Genomic DNA, 19035 nt, shown 5'->3' with positions numbered 1-19035 from the left:
GAGTATAATTGATGTGGATAAGTCATTTCTGAACCATAAACCATTAAGATTACAGATAATTCAAAGGGTGACAAAACACTTTTGACAAATTGTGGATAAACTTAGCCTGAAGATGACAAAGGGTTGCTATATCTTTGTTCTTGGCGACAGGGGTGCCAAATAGAAAAGTTTGAACAGTAAAATTATGTGCATGCTTTCTTTTCCTTATCCACTTTCTTTTGAAGCCTTTAATTTATGAATTCTCTTTCAAGGTAGAGGAAGCTAGGAATTTGAGGACATTAGAGAGTGGGTGGGGGAGAGAGGTGAATCCTAGGATGAGATGGTCATAATTTTGAAATCAATTTCAGTATTAGTTGAAAGGTATTGCTTTTCCAGATATTTATTTATCGTGATCAGATCACACTTTTTACTGAAATGAAACTCATTTACACAAGCAGATTTCACTTTAATTAAAGACATTATCAACAATATAATGTAATAAATAAATGTGATAGATATATCTATATATATAAAGTAAAAGGCAGAGAATGGTGAAACATTCAAAATACCAGAAAATGCCCTTGGTTAATGCAAACATTAAGAATTCAAATTATTAATTAAATGAGGATAATATGGTAAATTCACACTTTTTCATACTTAAAAAAATTAAAAGAAAAAAAAAAGCAGATAATGGATCCTATTTTTATGGAACACAACTACCCATTATCTTTTTTAATTCTAAAATAAATTTACTTATTTTTTTTAAAAAACCTCTCGCAAGCGCGGAAGCGCGTGCAGAGAGGCTAGTATTTAGAAAGAAAGTAATTACTAATATGCTTTGACAATTAGAAATAAACAATAACAAATTAAAAAAAGAAAAAAGAAAAAAGAAAGAGAAAAAGTTTGAGATTAGGTGCATGGGGTGTAAAAGTGAGGTCATTTTATTTTGATTGCGAGAGGCTAGTGGGCCTTAAAAGTGGGGGGGGGGGACCACTCACTACAAGCGCACCAGTACTACAAGTGGGACTGGTGGATTCTCAATAGGTACAACATCAGGAGAGGAGAGAAAAATCAGTGTCCAAATAAGGCTGAAGCTGTAGAAAGGGTGGCAAGAGCCTGGTAAACCTTTACAAACAAAAAGAGCAAATGAAAGCAATTAAAGAATATGCTTTCACCGACCTTATCGACCATTGTCCAATTGTGTTCAGATTTCTCTCCCTCTTGCATCTTCTCTTGCATCTTCTGTTGTGTTTGCTTGCCACAACTCAATTTTCATGATAATATTGAGTTGATTTTCAGACAGTGGTTAGTATAGATTTAACAAGCAATAGTCTAAACTAGAGTCTAAACTAGAGGGTTCCTTACACACACACTATTATGATGTTATGAGGTTCAAACTCAAGATGATTGGTCTGCAAGTCGGGACCCATTTTTACTGGGCTAGACCTCGTTGGTGATAACCCAAATCTTATTAAGATAACACAAAATGTTCCTATGAAATATGTTGATAGTTTTTATTATTATTATTATTATTATTATTATTATTAATAAAAACAAGCAACATTAGGATTGGGGTAATCAAACGCATGACCTAGAGTGCAAAGTTGAATGCTTTTAAATTAAACACTAACTACAAGCCTCTTTCAAACCTCTTCCTAATTGATGCACAGTGAATTCAAATTATGCAACTGTATAATTTGAGTGACAGCTTAAATTAAAGGATGATGAAATGACGACATGCATGAAGAGATAAAATTGTACTGTGATTCCGGCACTGGTTTCCTATGAAATTCTTTTGTACTTTTTGACTATTATATATTATTCTCCAGCCATGATCCTGTTAGCACGACAAGTTACTTATCTCTTCCCTTCTATAAATATTTCCACAGGCTTTACTTGGTTTCTACCCCTACAAACCCCATTCCTCTCATTCCTCGCATTCCCTCTCATTCATTCCTATTCCTCCTCACCACCTTTTCAGTCCTTCAACAGAAGCCATGAACAAAGTTGAAAAACCTCAGATTCTAGTTCTTTCTCTTCTTGCCATTCTTCTCATCATTGCACCTCTATTATCCGCATCACTCAGAACTCCTTATCTCTACATCATCACTAACCTCCTCATTATTGCCCTCGGAGCACAAGCCGGCCTTCTCTCTGCCTTTTCCAACCCTTCAGATTATGACAAAGACAAACCTCTGGTTATGGCTTCAGAATTTGCCTCCTCTGATAAAAGGGTTGTTGCCGATAGTGATGAAGATAAAAGGGTAGGTTCCAAATCTTCCGAAAAATCTTCCGAAAAATCTTCTGAAAAATCTTCTGAAAAGAAGGCGAAGGTTGTTGAAAAATCTAGATCAGAGAAGATTGCTGGCACTGTGAAAATAGACAGTGTCAAGAAATGTCCTTCTATGCCTAGCCTTTTCTTCATAGGGGGTAGTGAGGCTGATCAAGGAGATCATGAGGTAATTGAGGAAAAACATGAAATGGAGGAAGAAGAAGAAGTAGTGGGGGAAATTAGTGGGCAAGAGCTTTTTACCAAAGCTGAGACCTTTATTGGGAACTTCTACAAGCAGTTGAAGATGCAAAGGGAAGACTCATGGAAGAAGATTCATGACTTTTATCACAAAGCCTTTTAATAAACTTTGCTCTCTGTCTCTCTCTGTCTCTCTCTCTGCTTTATATCTTATAATTGTTTATATCATATTTAATCGCCTAGATCATTGGTTTTGGGGGATTATGATTGGTCAGAGGGAAACCATGTAATTCAACTCATGGTTCTTCCTTCCATTAATTTGGGTTTGTACAGAACCATATATACACAGTATCCCTGTTTTTACAACAGGGGTGGGGGTTAGTCTAGTCAGGCATTGCAGACAAATTAAGATATTAGATACTTAAAAACAATTCCTTGTACTAAATCTCCATCATTCAGCAAATCTATAAAAATATTTTAGTTTATGGTTGATGAACTTTCTTTTATTTATTTTGCTACATTTATACTGAAAAATAATTATAAACTGGTAATTTTTCTTCTTGCAAGCTAGAAGTTTGCAGGTACTGTTGCCTCAGTGGCATCTTTTGCCATAATCGAACATTATTTCCACCATCTGAAAATCTAAATACCAATGAGCAAAGATTTGCCCATATCTATCTATTCTACCTTAAACTTGCATTCGAAAAGAGAGAAAACCTGAATTCGTTTTAGAAGAAGGGATAAAAACATAACTAGTGTGTGATCAGAGGTCATTTTGTTGTTGTGGCTGTTAGTTAATAATACTTAGCCTGGCGCACATTGGCAATTTTAAGAAGAAAAAAAATGCCAACAGATCTAGCCCAGTGGGAAATTAACTTGCAGATCAGTGGTCTCATGTTTGAATCCGCAAAGCACCTTTATTGCTCGTGAAAAAACCCCCAATATCGCTCGTATAAAATGAAAAAAAAAAAAATCAAACGCATATTTCTTGGAAGAATCATGGTTTTTGACAGGCAATAGTACATTCCAGCCAAAGCAGAATTAAAAAGAGGCAACCAAAAGTAATTAAAATGTATAATAATACTGTTTTCCTCAAAAAGATTGATCATTTCCATGCTATCTCTCAAAAAAGAAGGTACTGTCTCCACCTGCTCTTGGACTGTTGTGTGTCGGTTGTAAATAGCCTGGAAATTGGAATGAGCTTGGTGCCCAAGTTTTGTAAAGATTTTATCTTTTTGTATCTTATTTCCCTTTCTGGGTTACATAAAAAGTTGAACCCCTTTTTCTCTTTCTATCTTCTATGTTTGTGTGGTGGTAAGTGACAATATTCGTCCTTTGAATATGCGATTAATGACATGGTCCTAAAGAGATCTCTCTTTTACGCATGTAATGGACCATTTTACATGCGACCATTTGGCATTATCAAACTCAAGCCCAAAACCATTTCTAATATGCATTTGGAAATTTAGGTCAAATATTTGGAACTTTACTTTGGGAGATATGGAAAAATCAAATGTGTAAATGCACACTCAACCTAAAAATGACTAAACCAAGACTCGTATCGTATGGATTTGGTCATATATATGAACCTTCGGATTGGATACATGCACGAATCATAGATGATACTTTTCTTGTGCTTGAGAGTTTACCAAAACATTACATCATGCTCCTACCTAACAGATAATATCCTCATCCTAGGTTCTGGTTTGACATCTTATATGTGCTTAAAAGTTGTACAAGTTACGAACTTGGTATGAAGCATATATAATATAAGGCCAAAGAAGCAGATACATATTGTAATTCCAGGAAATAGTCCAAGATAAGCATGATATGATCTATGGTCATTTTTTTTGGGAACCAATAAAATATTATGCTTTGGGCGGAATCACTTTAAGGGTTACAATGGGCTGTAGTCCAAGTTGGTTTTTGGGGATAAAAGAAAAAGCAAACTATATATTTGACTGGTTTTAACTATAGTCCAACATGTAAGAGTCTGAAAAGGTCAAATTCTTCTCTATTAAAAATAAATAAATAAAATCCAATTCTTTATAAATTTAGTTGATGGGCATCAATGAATAAACATTAAAATAAAATAGGTGCACTTTCAATTTTGTTGTTGAATGTATTTTTTATTTTCATAATATGTGTTGCATTTAATATGTATTTGTCTTATGTTAAAGTCTATTGGGAATTAGCATTTAATTCTGCACTCAAAGTCCTAAGTTCGATTCCCATCCCTCTTAAAATGTACAAAATAAAGCCTAATATGTATGTATTATTATTATTATTGGGGTCTTTTTGTTCCTTTAGCTACAAATGGACATGGACTGCTGTAAAGAGCAAGTGAATGATGTTGCTCCTGTGCCTGATTCAAGAACCAAGCTCTAAATCACTTCGAAAGAGCTTAAGCCTTAGGGAGTGCTTTGGTTATCTTCAATGGCTCCTTGGTTCGTTGCAAGTTTTGATGTACGACAAGTATTGGAGTTTGGAGGGTTCACTTAAAGTGGAACAAGTGCTGGAAGTGTTTTGGCTTGTTTAGACGGGTGCTAGAATAGGTACTGGAAAGAGTTCTGGAGTTCGACAGCTTTGAAAGATTTGAAGATGATGCGCGATGTTGTGCAATGACCATGTGAGCTTGGTAGAAGAGCTTTTGTGAATCAAGATTAAGCTTGTCTTGAGAGGCTTAGATCTGGAATAGGCCTTTTTTTATAGTGGGAATGAGAAGATGGAAGAACCAGAGCTTGAATATGGTGCTTCCAGCAATGGGAGAATATGCTTGCTCCTACTTGCGTTGGTTTTTAGGATAGAGAAGGAGATGGAAGGGAAGGTTTTTGGGCTTGATGTTTCCAGCAGTTACAGAATAAGCTCGTTCAATTGCTTTGGTTCAGTTGAGTCCCCCTTGCTGGGTAGCCCATGGTATCTTTTTATAGGTGCTGGAACTCCTTTTTACCCCAAAAACACTAGATGGTTTCTTCTCAATTAGCCAAGTCTTCTCCTTTATTTCCCTTCACTTTCTCCATTATGGCATTAATAAGTGAAATCTCCCTAAAATCAGTTGAATTCATGGCTGTTGAGAGAAAACATTTTGGTGCCCCAAGATCTTCCTATAGCTGGACCTTGCAGACGCTTCCTTTCTAGGCAACGCTGCAGCTTGACTTTCCTTTCTTTTTTCATGCATGAGCTCATAAGGGTAAAGATGGGTAAATGTTATGGTCAAACAGAAAGGTTGAGGCTTATCTATTTCATCAGTCTAGATATTTATGTAAACTGGATTTCAAAAGTTTCAGTTTTAATTAGGCAAGGCTAGTTAGATCTCAAGGGAAAAGGTGTTGGAATTTCTCTCACCATGGTTGGGCTCAAGAAAGTGGGCTTGGGTTTTGGTGCTCCTAAGCAGCCGAAAACCTCCACATTTTGAACCCTCAACGGGCCTTATAGATCCTCGTACCCATCCACATCATCACCCGCTCAACGAGCCTTAGGCATGTATGTGGCTTGGGCCTACTTAAACTTGTTGGGTGGTTTGGCACTAAAGGGAGTCGCTTGGCGTGGTATATTATTGCTCGGGCTACGTTGTATTGCAGGGGATTAGGGTTGTGTTAGATAATGCTTGACAATGCAGTGGGCTAAGTGAGCTCGGGCATGTGAAATTGTTAAACCTTATAGGTTTGCATTCCAAATTGGTAAACATGTACCATAACTTCCCCATGTGCCAAATTGTAGTCTCGTTTCTTAGCCGTACTTGATGGGCCTCCGCGTATCCTATAGAGGCTTCTTTTATAGCACGATAATGCATTAGGCCTGCAATATTCCTGGACCTTCCTTGAGAATTTTTTAGCCTCAATAAATATTATGATAACATCCAGTTGATTTTCTTGAAAATGGTATCAAAGTTTGAAGGACTTGTAAAATGTAATTCATTTTGTACAGGTAACTTGTAAAGGTAAGATATATATGCCAAATGGCTATGAATTTTGTTCGTGCTAAAACTAAATGCCTTCGGTCCGTGGCGTCCTTTCTCAAGGCATGATGCTGGATTCGGCCTGAGGAAAGGAACGATAAGTGAGGTCTAAAGCACCGGTGTGATGTCAGCCGAAGACCCTCCGATGCCAAACTTAGTGACTTAAGAGCAATTTAATTGACAGTGTGAAAACACAAATCAAGTAAATAGTCCTACCTTTTGGCTGGGCCAAGGGGCTTTATGTATAAAGGGTGTTGGGTGATCACTTAGCATTTATTTTCGATGTGGGACTCGTGAGAGAGTCTTCGATGGTCGACACGTGCCTTGACAGGCCTTGGCGGGAGTTCCGAGGTTATCTTGTAGAATCGGCCGTGTGTTCTGACTGGTCGTTTGGCATCAGGTGCCGAAGATCTATCCAAGGGAGTCGATCGGGAGCACTTGCCCATTTGACGAACATGTATGAATCGGTGGTGTGTGCCGATTACCTATTCGGCGTGGCTCACATGGTTGGTCTTAGGCTCATTCACTTTCCACATGTCATGATGTGAGTGAAGGGGTCAGATATGGTACAAATAGATTTGAATTGGTGGATGCTCTTCTACTTTTAAATACTAATATTGTACTTATGGGTGACTCTAGGATTTTAGGGGTTCTGTACCAAAATAACAATAGGACCTCTTAAAAAACACTTCAACGAAAATACTGTAAAAAGAATTGGACCATATAATGATAGCATATTTATAAGTAAAACTCATCACCATATATATTTTGTAAATACTATAAAGGATTATTAAACAAATAATTCAATAGGAACATAAAACCAAATCTTAGCGATCATTAAATTACTAAGTATCATTAAGCAATAAAAAAGACAGTAACATATAAGAAACATCTATAAAAATAAAATAAAATAAATAACCACATTTTACTCCCTTCAGGTTTAGGGTCATTATTGAAATAGGCCTCAAGGTTTCAATTTCATCAATATAAAATCCAACATTTTTAAATATGACCAGCACTTCATCAACTTCATTGTTTGATTTTCTGTTAAATTGGTGATGTGTCAAGTAGGATAGTTGCTTTTCATGATTATGTGTAAAAGAAAATAATAAAGAAACTGGCAATGGCGTGTGTAATTTGACAACAATTAAAGATAAAATGAAACGGTGAAGTTGATGGAGTGCGTAATCATATTTAAAAACGTTGGGTTTCATATTGATGACATTGAAACCTTGAGGCCCATTTCGATAATGAATCTAACTTGCCAGGTGTAAAACCTAGTTAATCCAAAAATAATAGGGTTAACCGTTGATTTACCCCATAAACTTGTATTCTACTTCAATTTGCACCCTCATTTTATTTTTTGAAAAATTAAGTACACGAACTAATTTTTATTACCAATTCCCCTTACTGTCTAAATCTCAACAGTTCATCTAATTTTCTGTTAAATCAATAAAATAAACAAAACAAAAAGAGAAAAAAAACAAAATAAAAAAAATAAAAATCCTAGGAACTCACAGAGCACAGATCGAACCCAGACCCCCTACCTTTTTACCGTGTTTTCTTGTCCTCCCATTCCCCATGACCACCACCCACCGCAAGCCACCCTCCACCCCAAACCAATCCCCCACCCCACAGACCACTCCCCCTTCTATTTTTTTTCACCCCCAGATCATTCACCCTACCCCTCCTCTGTTTTCTTCTCCCCTATGACAACTCTCTCTCTCTCCCTTATGTTTTTTCAATTACAACAAAAGGGAAGGCATAGGTGGAGTGGGTGGCCCCTCTGTTTATTAAAATGGTTTTATTTATTTATTTTATAATATTTAATTATTTTAACATATAAAATGACTAAATTACCCTCACATGTAACAATACATTAGATGAATTGTTAAGATTTAGATGGTAAAGGGTAATTGACAATAAAAATTAGTTTGTATACTTAATTTTCCAAAAATAAAAATTGAGGACGCAAATTAAAAGTAACGTATAAATTTAGAGAGTAAATCGATAGTTAACTCTAAAGGATCGGTGTTGAATTTTTTGCCCCACTCCATGTTACATAAGAAAAAACCAATGTTGTTATATTAATATATCATGTGGCTGATGGGGCCTTCTTAAAGGTAGGGCCTTGTGCAAGTGCTCACCTTGGACTTGCTAAGAGCCGCCACTCCTGAATTAATTATGGTTAAAACCACATCAGCTGAAGACCTAGTTGATTAAACAACAAAATTTATTCGTATAAACATATATATAAGCTTTCTTTTGGCAAAAAAACAAAAAACATATAAGCAATGGATTCAACTTCGAAATGAATAAGACAATATTATTACTAATGTAACAAATTCTTAAATTAATTAATCATGAAAATGACACGCGAGAAGCCGTCACATCTTTTAATGTATTCTTGATGTGTTAATGAAATCGATTTTGTCAAAAAAAGATGAGTAAGAATTATGCTGTGATTATGAAGGCTTTCATTTCCTATATGAATTTCTTCTGTACTTCTATTGACTATTATATATAGTATTTTGCAGCCACCATCCTCAATTAAGACACCAATAGCTCTCTCTCTCTCTCTCTCTCTCTCTCTCTCTCTCTCTTTCTCTGCCTATAAATATGTCCACAGGCTACTTGGTTTTTACAACAAAAAATCCCATTCCTCTCATTCCTTCTTATTTATTCCTCACTGCCCCACAGCCATGAACACCTTTGAAAAATCTCAGATTCTGTTGTTGTCTCTGCTAGCAATCCTTCTCACCATTGCACCTTTATTGTCCTCATCACTAAGGACTCCTTATCTCTATATCATCACTAACCTCGTCATTGTTGCCCTCGGAGCACAAGCTGGCCTTCTCTCAGCCTCTTCCAAGCCTTCAGATCATGACAAAAAGGAAGGTACGATTTCTGCTGCTCACAAACCTGTGATTGCCCCAGAATTAGCCTACTCCTCAGATAAATGGTTTCTTGCGCATAATGATGAAGATCAAAGGGTTGCTTCAAAATGTGCTCAAGAGAAACCTAAGGTGGTTGAGCTTGAGAAGTCCCTGTCTGAGAAGATTGTTGGCAGTGTGAAAATGGAGAGTGTGAAAAAGTGTCCTTCCATGCCTAGCCTTTTCTTCATAGGGGATGGTGAGGCTGATCAAGGAGATCTTGATGAGGTAACTGATTATAACCATGAAGTGGAGGAAGAAGAAGAAATAGTGGAGCTTAGTGGACCAGAGCTTTTTGCCAAAGCTGAGACCTTAATTGGGAACTTCTACAAGCAGTTGAAGATGCAGAGGGAAGAGTCATGGAAAAAGATTCATGGGTCTTATCAGAAAGCCTTCTAAAGCTTTGCTCTTCCTGCTGATATCTTATAATCTTACTATAATATTTTTGTCATATAGGATCATTGGTTTTGGGGAATTTGATTGATCAGTGGGGGAACCATGTCACTGAATTCATGGTTCTTCCTTTGATTAATTGGGTTTGTACCGAACTGATTTTCCTGTCATATATTATGAGTTCCTTGTATATTAAAATCTCCATTGTTCAAAAATCTGTAAGCAACTTGGAAGGCGTATGCATGTTGGCTAAACAATAGCTACACAAATGAATGAAGATTACAAGAGCAATCTAGCTAGAAGACTGTACAAAAGATAATGGCTGGAAACAATGGACTATGTCGGCAAATCAAAGTGAAGAATGAAGAATATTCTAGAACAAGGACTTGTGGCTTAGTGATGTTCCATGGCGGAGGAACAGAGTCGGCAATCTCCACTATAAATAGCATGCAAGTAATAATAATGAAAGGTGGAGCTACAAAGATATGGCGCCAAGAGCTCAAGTTGCCAATAGATACGCAGCCAAGGGCCAATAGCGTAGAGTCATGAGTGAAGCGCAATAGCCTAGAATCCTATAAATCTATGTACACAAATCCATGTAATATTTTCCTTCATTTTAATAAAATCACTTTGTTTCAACTATTAACTATTGTCCTATTGTTCTATACTAAACCCCTTCACCGACGAACCAGACACGACGCCCCTTATCATTATCTTCTACGGGCCAACAATAGCCGCACAAATGAATGAAGATTACAAGAGCAATCTAGCTAGAACTGTACAAAAGATAATGAAAGGTGCAGCTACAAAGAGAGCTACCCGCTCTAAGCAACAAGCTTGGAGCCAAGAGCTAAAGCTAAGGCCAATAGCCTAGTTCTAGTTCATCAACTAAATTGTCAAGCAGCATAGTTACACAGCTGCGCCAAGGGCTAATAGCGTAGATTTATGAGTGAAGCGCCGCCAATAGCCTAGAATCCTATATATCTATGTACACTAATCCATGTACTATTTTCCTTCATTTTTAATAAAATCACTTTGTTTCAACTATTAACTATTGCCCTATTGTTTTATGGGTCATGCTAAGGAGATCAACTTTAGATACCAACTTGTGTATCATCTCTATAATAGAGGTGGAACCTATCAATACAATGAGTCCCACGCTCTATTAAATAGATAATACACAAATTGGTATATAAAGTTGATCTCAAATGCCGCTCTTTATCATTATCATCTACGGGCCAATAACAGTATCAGAGCAACACACTCTAAACTCCAACATTGCAAGCTGGAAATTTGCAGTTATTATTGCTATCAGTTCAGTGGCATCTTTTGTCATAATTGTTTCAGTCTTAATACTCATCCACAATCCAGGAGCTATTGACATCAGTGATAATTTTTTCTTGTTATAATATTATATGAAGAGGCAAGTGGGCATGCATGCAAGAACATTATTTCTACCATTTGAAAATTTGTTTGCGTGCAAGTGAATGCCAAACAGGCAAGCAGTGACCAAATATTTTTGGCCATATCTGTCTCTACTACCATAAACTTGCATTTAAAAGTAAAAATCTGAATAAAGGACCCACTAATGAAGTGGTTTAGAGCACCCACTAATGAAGTGGTTTGAAGCAATTGCTTCTTTAGGTAAGATTTTGGGTTTGAATTCTGACATCCATATAGTGTGTGTGAGTTTAGTACATTATCGCCCCTCTCAATACGAAATGTCTTAAAAAAAAAAAAAAAAAAGAAGGAAAAACCTAAATTATGTTTTACAAGAATATAAAAATAACTAGTGCTAGTGTGCTAAATAACCTCAATTCATCTCATATCATCAACAATTCCATTTGATTTTCCATAGAAAAGGAAAAAAAAGAAACTGATATCCAATTGTAAAGTCTAACAAATTATTTGCAACCATTTTCTTACAAAAAAAGAAGTAGATATATATTTCTTGGAAGAATCACGATTGGTGGTGCTAGCTAGCCAATAGTGTGCTATCATCAAAGAACCCAAAAAAAAAAAAAAAAGGACAACGAAAAGTGATTAAAATGTTTATTGTTTTCCCTCAAAAAGATTGACGGTAACGCTTCCATGCTATCTGTCGAAAGTCCCCACCTGCTCTTGGAGTGTTGTGTGTGGGGTGTCAATAGCCTGGAAAATATCTCTTGGTGTGTCAAGTTTTCTAAGATTTTTATCTTTTTGTATTTTAATCATTTCCCTTTCTTTGTATATAAAAAGACAAAAACAAAAACAATATCAATACGCATGTAATGGACTACTTGACATTATCAAACTCAGATTTTCAAAAAAAAAAAAGGAAAAAAAAAAGACATTATCAAATGCATGTTGGAACTTTACGGAAGCACACTCAACCTAAAATGACTTAAACCAAAGACTCATTTGGATGATTGGATGTGAACCTTTGGATTGGATATACGAATCATTCTGTTCTTGTCATTCAGAGTTTATTCCAAATTAAGTATATCAAATCGTGCTCCTACCTAACATACAACCCTAATTCTAGATTTTGGTTTGATACATATTATAGTATAGGACCCCATATTATATGCTTAACAATACAACTGATAAACTTTTACGAAGCAAATATATTATATAAATAATTATAGAGTTCAATACCATTTATATCTAATCACGTGACTCCCTACCACTTTTGTCCCTCTCGCCTCTTTCTCTCTCCCCCCCTCCCCCCTCCCCCCTCTTCTTTTTTTCTCTTTTCCCTAGGCTTGTTGATTCCTTCTCTAATCACGTATATCATGCTTAACAACTCTACAACTGACAAACTTTTACGAAGCAAATACATTATATAATACGAGGCAATAGTCCAAGATAAGCATGATACATGATCATTTTATCTGGGAACCATTTAAATATTATGCTTAGTGGTTTGGGCAACGTATTTTACTTATTTTCGGCCACTCACAAAGATGTAGGTTGTTCACCAAAAAATTTAATATCCAACCTTCCTTCAATGAAAGGACTTTGATCAGGCAAATTATTGAAGACTTTGAATATTTTCAACATTATTCGTAACCTCGTAGAGAATCGTCAAGCACTGTCGGTTCTTTTGCTTTCAAAATTGAAGACCACCCATAACGAGAATCTTGCTTAATATTTGGAATAAATAAGGAAAATAATTACTATTTTATTTGACATCAAACACCAACGATCCTCAATTGAATTTTGTCTATTTATCACCACAGTTCAAGAGATTTAAAGTTAAGGAAACAAACTGATATGGGCTTAGTTAAGTTGGTTAGAGCAGATGTGCTCCCCACTTTGCGATCAAGTTCGAATCCCGTTTATTTATCACGCCATTACAATAATAGAGCAGTCTCACACACGATCGAAGAAACTCTGGTATAGGCATCCCAACTAAGATTCCAAAAAAGCCGCTCTCCGTAGTTTAGATTAGATTAAAGTAGATTATCGCTCACAATCGAAGACACTCTAGCCTAGGCATCCCAACTAAGATTCCAAAGAAGCCGCTCCCCGTAATTTAGATTAGATTAAAGTAGATTATCCTTTGTATTAAAAGCAAAAAAAAGTTAAGAAAACAAAGGACATTCATAAAAGCTCTTTCTTTAAGCCCATTCAAAAGCGACATGCTTATTCGTCTTTTACTCTGTTCAACAGTCTCGTGCTCAGCTTGCTGTCCAACTTAACCAGCCTATTTCGAAGCCTTTGGGTCCCAGGCTCGTAGGCCGTAAGGTTACTTTGTACGAGTCGTTCTATGGTGAGGGTGTCATATATGGACTATAGATGTGGACCTCCATATTAGCCACATGATTCATCTGAATAGTAACTTCACTTAAGTTTAATGAAATGATCCTATGGCTAATATGAAGGTTCACATGATGAGTGGTCTATATATGACACCTTCATTATAGAATGTCCCTACTTTGTACATGGAAATAAAATTGGATCTTTCAGAAAATTGGGTTTTGAGTTTTGTTCTTCTTTCCCTGTTGTTAATGTTAAACAATTAAATTGCAACATTTATTAAAAATTAATTTATTATTTGATATAGTAATTATGAAAAAATATATAGAAAATTTGGGATAAGTCCAAAATTGAGAACATAAATTGGGTTTAATCCTTGCATTTTGTTGCCGTTGATATAAGTCCTTTGACTTTTCTGTCAAATAGGATTACACATTCCTTTTTTGTATTTTCTGATGTAGATCAATTATTATTATTATTTTGGGTTAAATGCCTTTTTGGTCACTGGATTTTACAAAAAAATTCAATTTGGTAACTCATAATTTTTTTTTATAGCCAAATTGGTCATTGTGTTTCCTAAAGTTTAAAATTTATAAACAGTCCATTATCTTCCGTTAACTTCGATTTAGTGCAATTTTTATTTATTTTGTTTAGGAAACACATTCAGTCGTCTTCCTCTAACTCAACGAGTTATGGTATATTGTGCTATTAGCGTTTAACAAATTGGGGGAAATATTGGGTTGAAATAGAAATTGTGAGTTACAAGGTCACATATTGGATGCTATATTGAAGCTTGAATCGATTGAGTGAGAATCGCATTGTGACTTCGGATGGCAAAGAGACGTAATTAAGGTTATATAAAGCACCAAAATATTTTGGTAGGTTTTTTTTTTAATTTTGAGAATATATTAGTGAGTTGCTTTTTCATTTTAATTTTGTTTGGTTTTTCGATTTTCCTTATACCTCACAATTTCGATTTTAACCTAAGATTTCTCCCAATTTAAAATCCCTAATAGCATAATATACGTACCCTAACTCATTGAATTAGAGGAAGAAGGCTGGACGTGCTTTCTAAAACAAAATAAAAATAACAAATGCACTTAAAGGAATGTCTATAAATTGTAAATTTTAGGAAACACAGCTACCAATTTGGTTAAATTTTTTTCTTAGTGACCAAATTAAATTTTTGGGTAAAATCCAGTGACCAAAAAAGTATTTAACCCTATTATTTTTAGATTATGTAGTTGTTCCTATTATGCCCCTGAAGGATAAATCGTATAAAAATTAATTTATAGGACAACAATTATGAAATTTTATTATGATTTTAATATAGGGATATACATAGACAGTCCCGATCTCTTGGACCACAGGAGTCCAAGAGATTTGTGGTCCAACGGTTCACTCAATCTTGAACTCCTTTTAAGAAACTTTTTTGAACCATTAGATTAATATCCAACGGTGAGTGACCACAATCTCTTGGACTCCTGTGGTCCAAGAGATCAGGACTGTATACATAGATTAATAAATCCCATAATTTTAGGACAATTTATTATTTTTGAGATACAACTTCTCCTTGAATTTAGCTTATAACCATATGCACGTTATTCTTTCTTGTTCTTCGTCTCCATCTTCTGCTTTCTTGTTCTTTGTTCTCCATTTCTTATTCCCTTCTTCGTTCTCCATCTTCTTATTTTCTTCATCTATTTTTTGCTATGTTAACATATCCATATTCTATGGTGTAGGTATATTGTCCTATTGAGCATAGGTATATGTATGTGTTTTTTTTTTTCATACTTTTGACAATGTATAATAGTATTTTATATACCTATTTTTTAGGCTTAATTACTGTTTCACTCCCTGAAACGGACACTCGGTCTCACTTTACCTCCTGTAACGGAAATTTTCTCACTTAACCCCATGAATCACTTAAAATTGTTGAAATTTTCTCACTTTACCACTTCCATCCATTTTCGTCCACAAAACTATTAAGTGTGCTAACGTGACATGGACATCTTAGTAATTTTAGCTCCTTGTGTGATGAGTATTTGAAAATGAGATATATTAAAAAAATCTTTAAACTCAAAATTAAAAAAATATCTCATCGACAGCTGCTCCCCATATTCTCTTCAGCAACCTCTGCCCTATACCCCCCCTCCCACAATGACAAACTTTCACTCCTTATCCAACCAGCCCCAAAGCCCCAAAATTGGAAGCATTAGCAAGCTTGCAAATCGTAGTGTAGTTTCCTAGCTTGCAAAAATGGAATCCAATGCGGAATTTGGGCATGTGAGATGAGACCAATAACTTCATGCCTGTACAAGTCAGAATTTGGGCAACCATAGTCTTCACCTCCATTCTCGGCATGGCCCTAATCTAAGCAAGCACTGTCTCTATGTCTCTGCCTCACGAGGTGGTGTCTCTTGAGAAGACATGGTGCGTGGTGGCAACTAAGGTGGTGGGTGATGGTGGTTTGGGTGTGTTGAGTAATTCGAAGGAAGGTTAGGTTTGGGGTGGGGGTTGGGTCTGGGGTGGAGGCTGGGTCTAGTGAAGGGAGGGGAGAGAGGCAGATAGAAGAAAGAAGAGAGAAGAGAGACGAGAGGGAGGGGGTGGGGTGCGATGGGGTTAGGGTTGGGGAGTGGAGGGGAGAGGAGAGAAAATAGAGGCAGTGGGAGTGTGAGTGAGAGAGAGGCAAAGAGAAAAGATAGATGAGGTAAAATTACTAAAATTCTATGTAACGTCAGCACATTTAATAGTTTTGTGGACGGAAGTGATGAAGTGAGAAAATTTCAGCAATTTTTAGAGATTCAGAGGGTTAAGTGAGAAAATTTCAGTTTCAAGTGGTAAAGTGAGACTGAGCGTCCATTCCAGGTATGGGTGGCAATTTCGGGCATGACCCATTACACGACTCGAAATCTGCATGAGAATTTAGAGGGTTCAACCCGCACAATTAAAATTTGGGTCATTTTTGGGTCAACTCGTCTTGACCCGTTTAATAAACAGTGGGTTTTTGGTCTACCGGCCAACCCGCTAAAAAACCTATGTAACCCGTTTAACAAAACGAGTCATGCGAGTCAACCTGCCAACCCGTTAAAATGCTTATTAACCCGCTTAAATACCTATGTAACCCGCCAACCCACTAACCCATTTATTTGTTTATTCTTCATTTTTCTAATTTTTTTTTTAATGTCTTCTAGTTGCAACTACTTAGCGGGTCAACCCAACACTACCCGAAACTCGCATGATAACTTAATGGGTCAACCTATGCACGACACGTTTATTAAACGGGTCGTGTTTGGGTTGAGCATTCCTAACACGTATATAATCCTGACACGACACGAACCCGACATGACACGACCCATTGCTAGCCCTAGTTCTAGGGGGTGAAACAATAATTAAGCCTTTTTTAAAAAAATTTTTTATAGGTAACATACAATTTTATTTATCTATTTTTGTATTTGACTTATAAGTAGTCTTCTAACTTATGTTCCTAACTTATAGGTAGTCTTCTAATTTATGTTCATGACTTATAGATAACACGATTTATCACTAAGTTTTTTTCATTGCTAATAATAACACTATTTACATATATGGCAGGTACATAATTTCATGTAGGTGCTTGTTAGATCGATTGGTATAATATGTGAGTCTTTACTTTCATTGATTAAATTGAATTTTATCCATATATTTGGTCAATATTATCAAGGAAAGAATTCAAAATTTAAAATTTGAAATTCAATTACAACGAAATAATGCATCAAATAGAGCACCACCATATTCCCAGCCACCTAATCTACAGGCTCGTGGCCGTCTCATCATGCATAATGGAATTGGAGATGAGGTGTCTCAGTTTTCATTCCTGCTACACCATCAAGTTTCTTATATGCCTATATACTGTCAAACAAAGTAGGGCAAATATTCAGTTATGCTCAGATTCACTCATATTATTATTCTTCTCTAATATGGAGGTAATTATACAAGTACAAAGATGTGTTAACCCTAAATAAAATAGGAAATATATCTAAATTACAATAGGAAGTAAGTCTCTATTACAATAGGACTAAATAATAATTGGTAAGTAACCAAAATTCTAATAAAATAAGGAACCAAAATCCTAACTAAGTAAGGACTCACCAACACTCCCCCTCAAGTTGGGCAAAGATATTTCGCAAGCCCAACTTGACAAGCGAGTCACAGAACACCATACTTGAGAAGCACCAATTGTAGAGAACGTCTTTTCGTCAACCACGAGTGAAACAAGTGACAAACTAAAGCAAAGTTCGCAGCGGAAATACAAGAGCAAACAGTAAAAAATAGGGCACATAGCAGAACAGAGAAACCCTGTGAGCACGACAGTAGGTAAGGCAGAACACAGAAACCCTGTGAGCACGGCAGTAGATAAGGCAGAACACAGAAACCCTGTGAGAACGGCAGTAGGTAAGGTAGAACACAGAAACTCTGTGAGCACGACAGTAGATTAGGCAAAATACAGAAACCGAAAATCTGTGAGCACGGCAGTAGATAAGGCAGAACAGAGAAATCCTGTGAGCACGACAGAAGCAAAGGCAAAGGGCAAGGCCACAACAACATCAACGGAAAGCGAAGCAAGTAAAGGCAACATTAACAGTGGCAACATCGACCACAACAGAAACACACCAGCAAAGGCATGAGCAACAATACTGGCACCATAACAGGCAGGAGTAAAAATACTGGTACTAAACAACAGCAATACAAGACACTAACACCAGCAAGAGCAACAAGGCAGGGACATAACAGGCATCATCAACAGTAATCAACACTGTCCCCAGCAAGAGTCATAATAGGCAGGAGCAATAATACTGGTACCAAACAATAGCAATATAAGGCACTGGCACCAGCAAGAGCAACAATGCATGGACATAACAGGCATCATCAGCAGTAATCAACACTGTTCCCAACAAGAGTCATAATAGGGAAGAGCAGTAACATTGTCCCCAGCAAGAGACATAACAAGGATGAGCAATGGTACTGGCACCAGCAAAGGACATAGTAGTTAGCAACAATAACAATGACAAATATTTCCATTATCGCACAGACAACTTATCTTCACTCTCCCTCTCCCCCTGAAGAGAAGAGGGTCGTCAGAACCATAAGAAAAGTGGCACTTAAGAAACAGAAGCTGACTGACGCTCAGATGTAGAAGAATCAGCCATGACATATAGGTAGCTGAATTGCAGCAGAATAGATGAGCAGTGGTATCACTCCCCCTCAAATCCGACGATGTATGAGAGTCGAGATTTGGAGAAAGCAACACCGAAAAATAAAGTTGCATCTATCTCCCTATCAAATCAGACACTGGTAAAGGGTCGAGATTTGAAAGAAGAGAAATTGAAATAATAGTAAAGAGACTCAAACATGCCAATCTTATGGCAGAAACAAATGCAAGAGGGGAAGGTGGTAGCATACGTCTGTCCCATGAAGAAAAAACTTCATAAAAGGAGAATAGTAAGGGAGGAAACCCAGCAAATCATGAACATAGACAAAGACAAAGATAAAGTGCTCAAACTGAGAAGCGGAAAGACAAC

General features: G+C 36.5%; 1 protein-coding gene across 1 annotated transcript; it reads left to right on the top strand.

The window, feature by feature from the left end:
• On the top strand, window positions 1798-2943 carry LOC18780212. The gene has a single exon (XM_007212598.2). It carries the CDS (start codon window positions 1977-1979, stop codon window positions 2610-2612), a length of 636 nt encoding a protein of 211 aa, XP_007212660.1. The 5' UTR covers window positions 1798-1976; the 3' UTR covers window positions 2613-2943.

This window comes from Prunus persica, chromosome G4, assembly GCF_000346465.2.
Source record: "Prunus persica cultivar Lovell chromosome G4, Prunus_persica_NCBIv2, whole genome shotgun sequence".
Lineage (NCBI taxonomy): Eukaryota > Viridiplantae > Streptophyta > Magnoliopsida > Rosales > Rosaceae > Prunus > Prunus persica.
This window is presented reverse-complemented; position numbering and strand designations above follow the sequence as displayed.

Coding starts and splice junctions, on each gene's coding strand:
- LOC18780212 (XM_007212598.2), top strand. CDS start 1,977: ATGAACAAAGTTGAAAAACCTCAGATTCTAGTTCTTTCTCTTCTTGCC.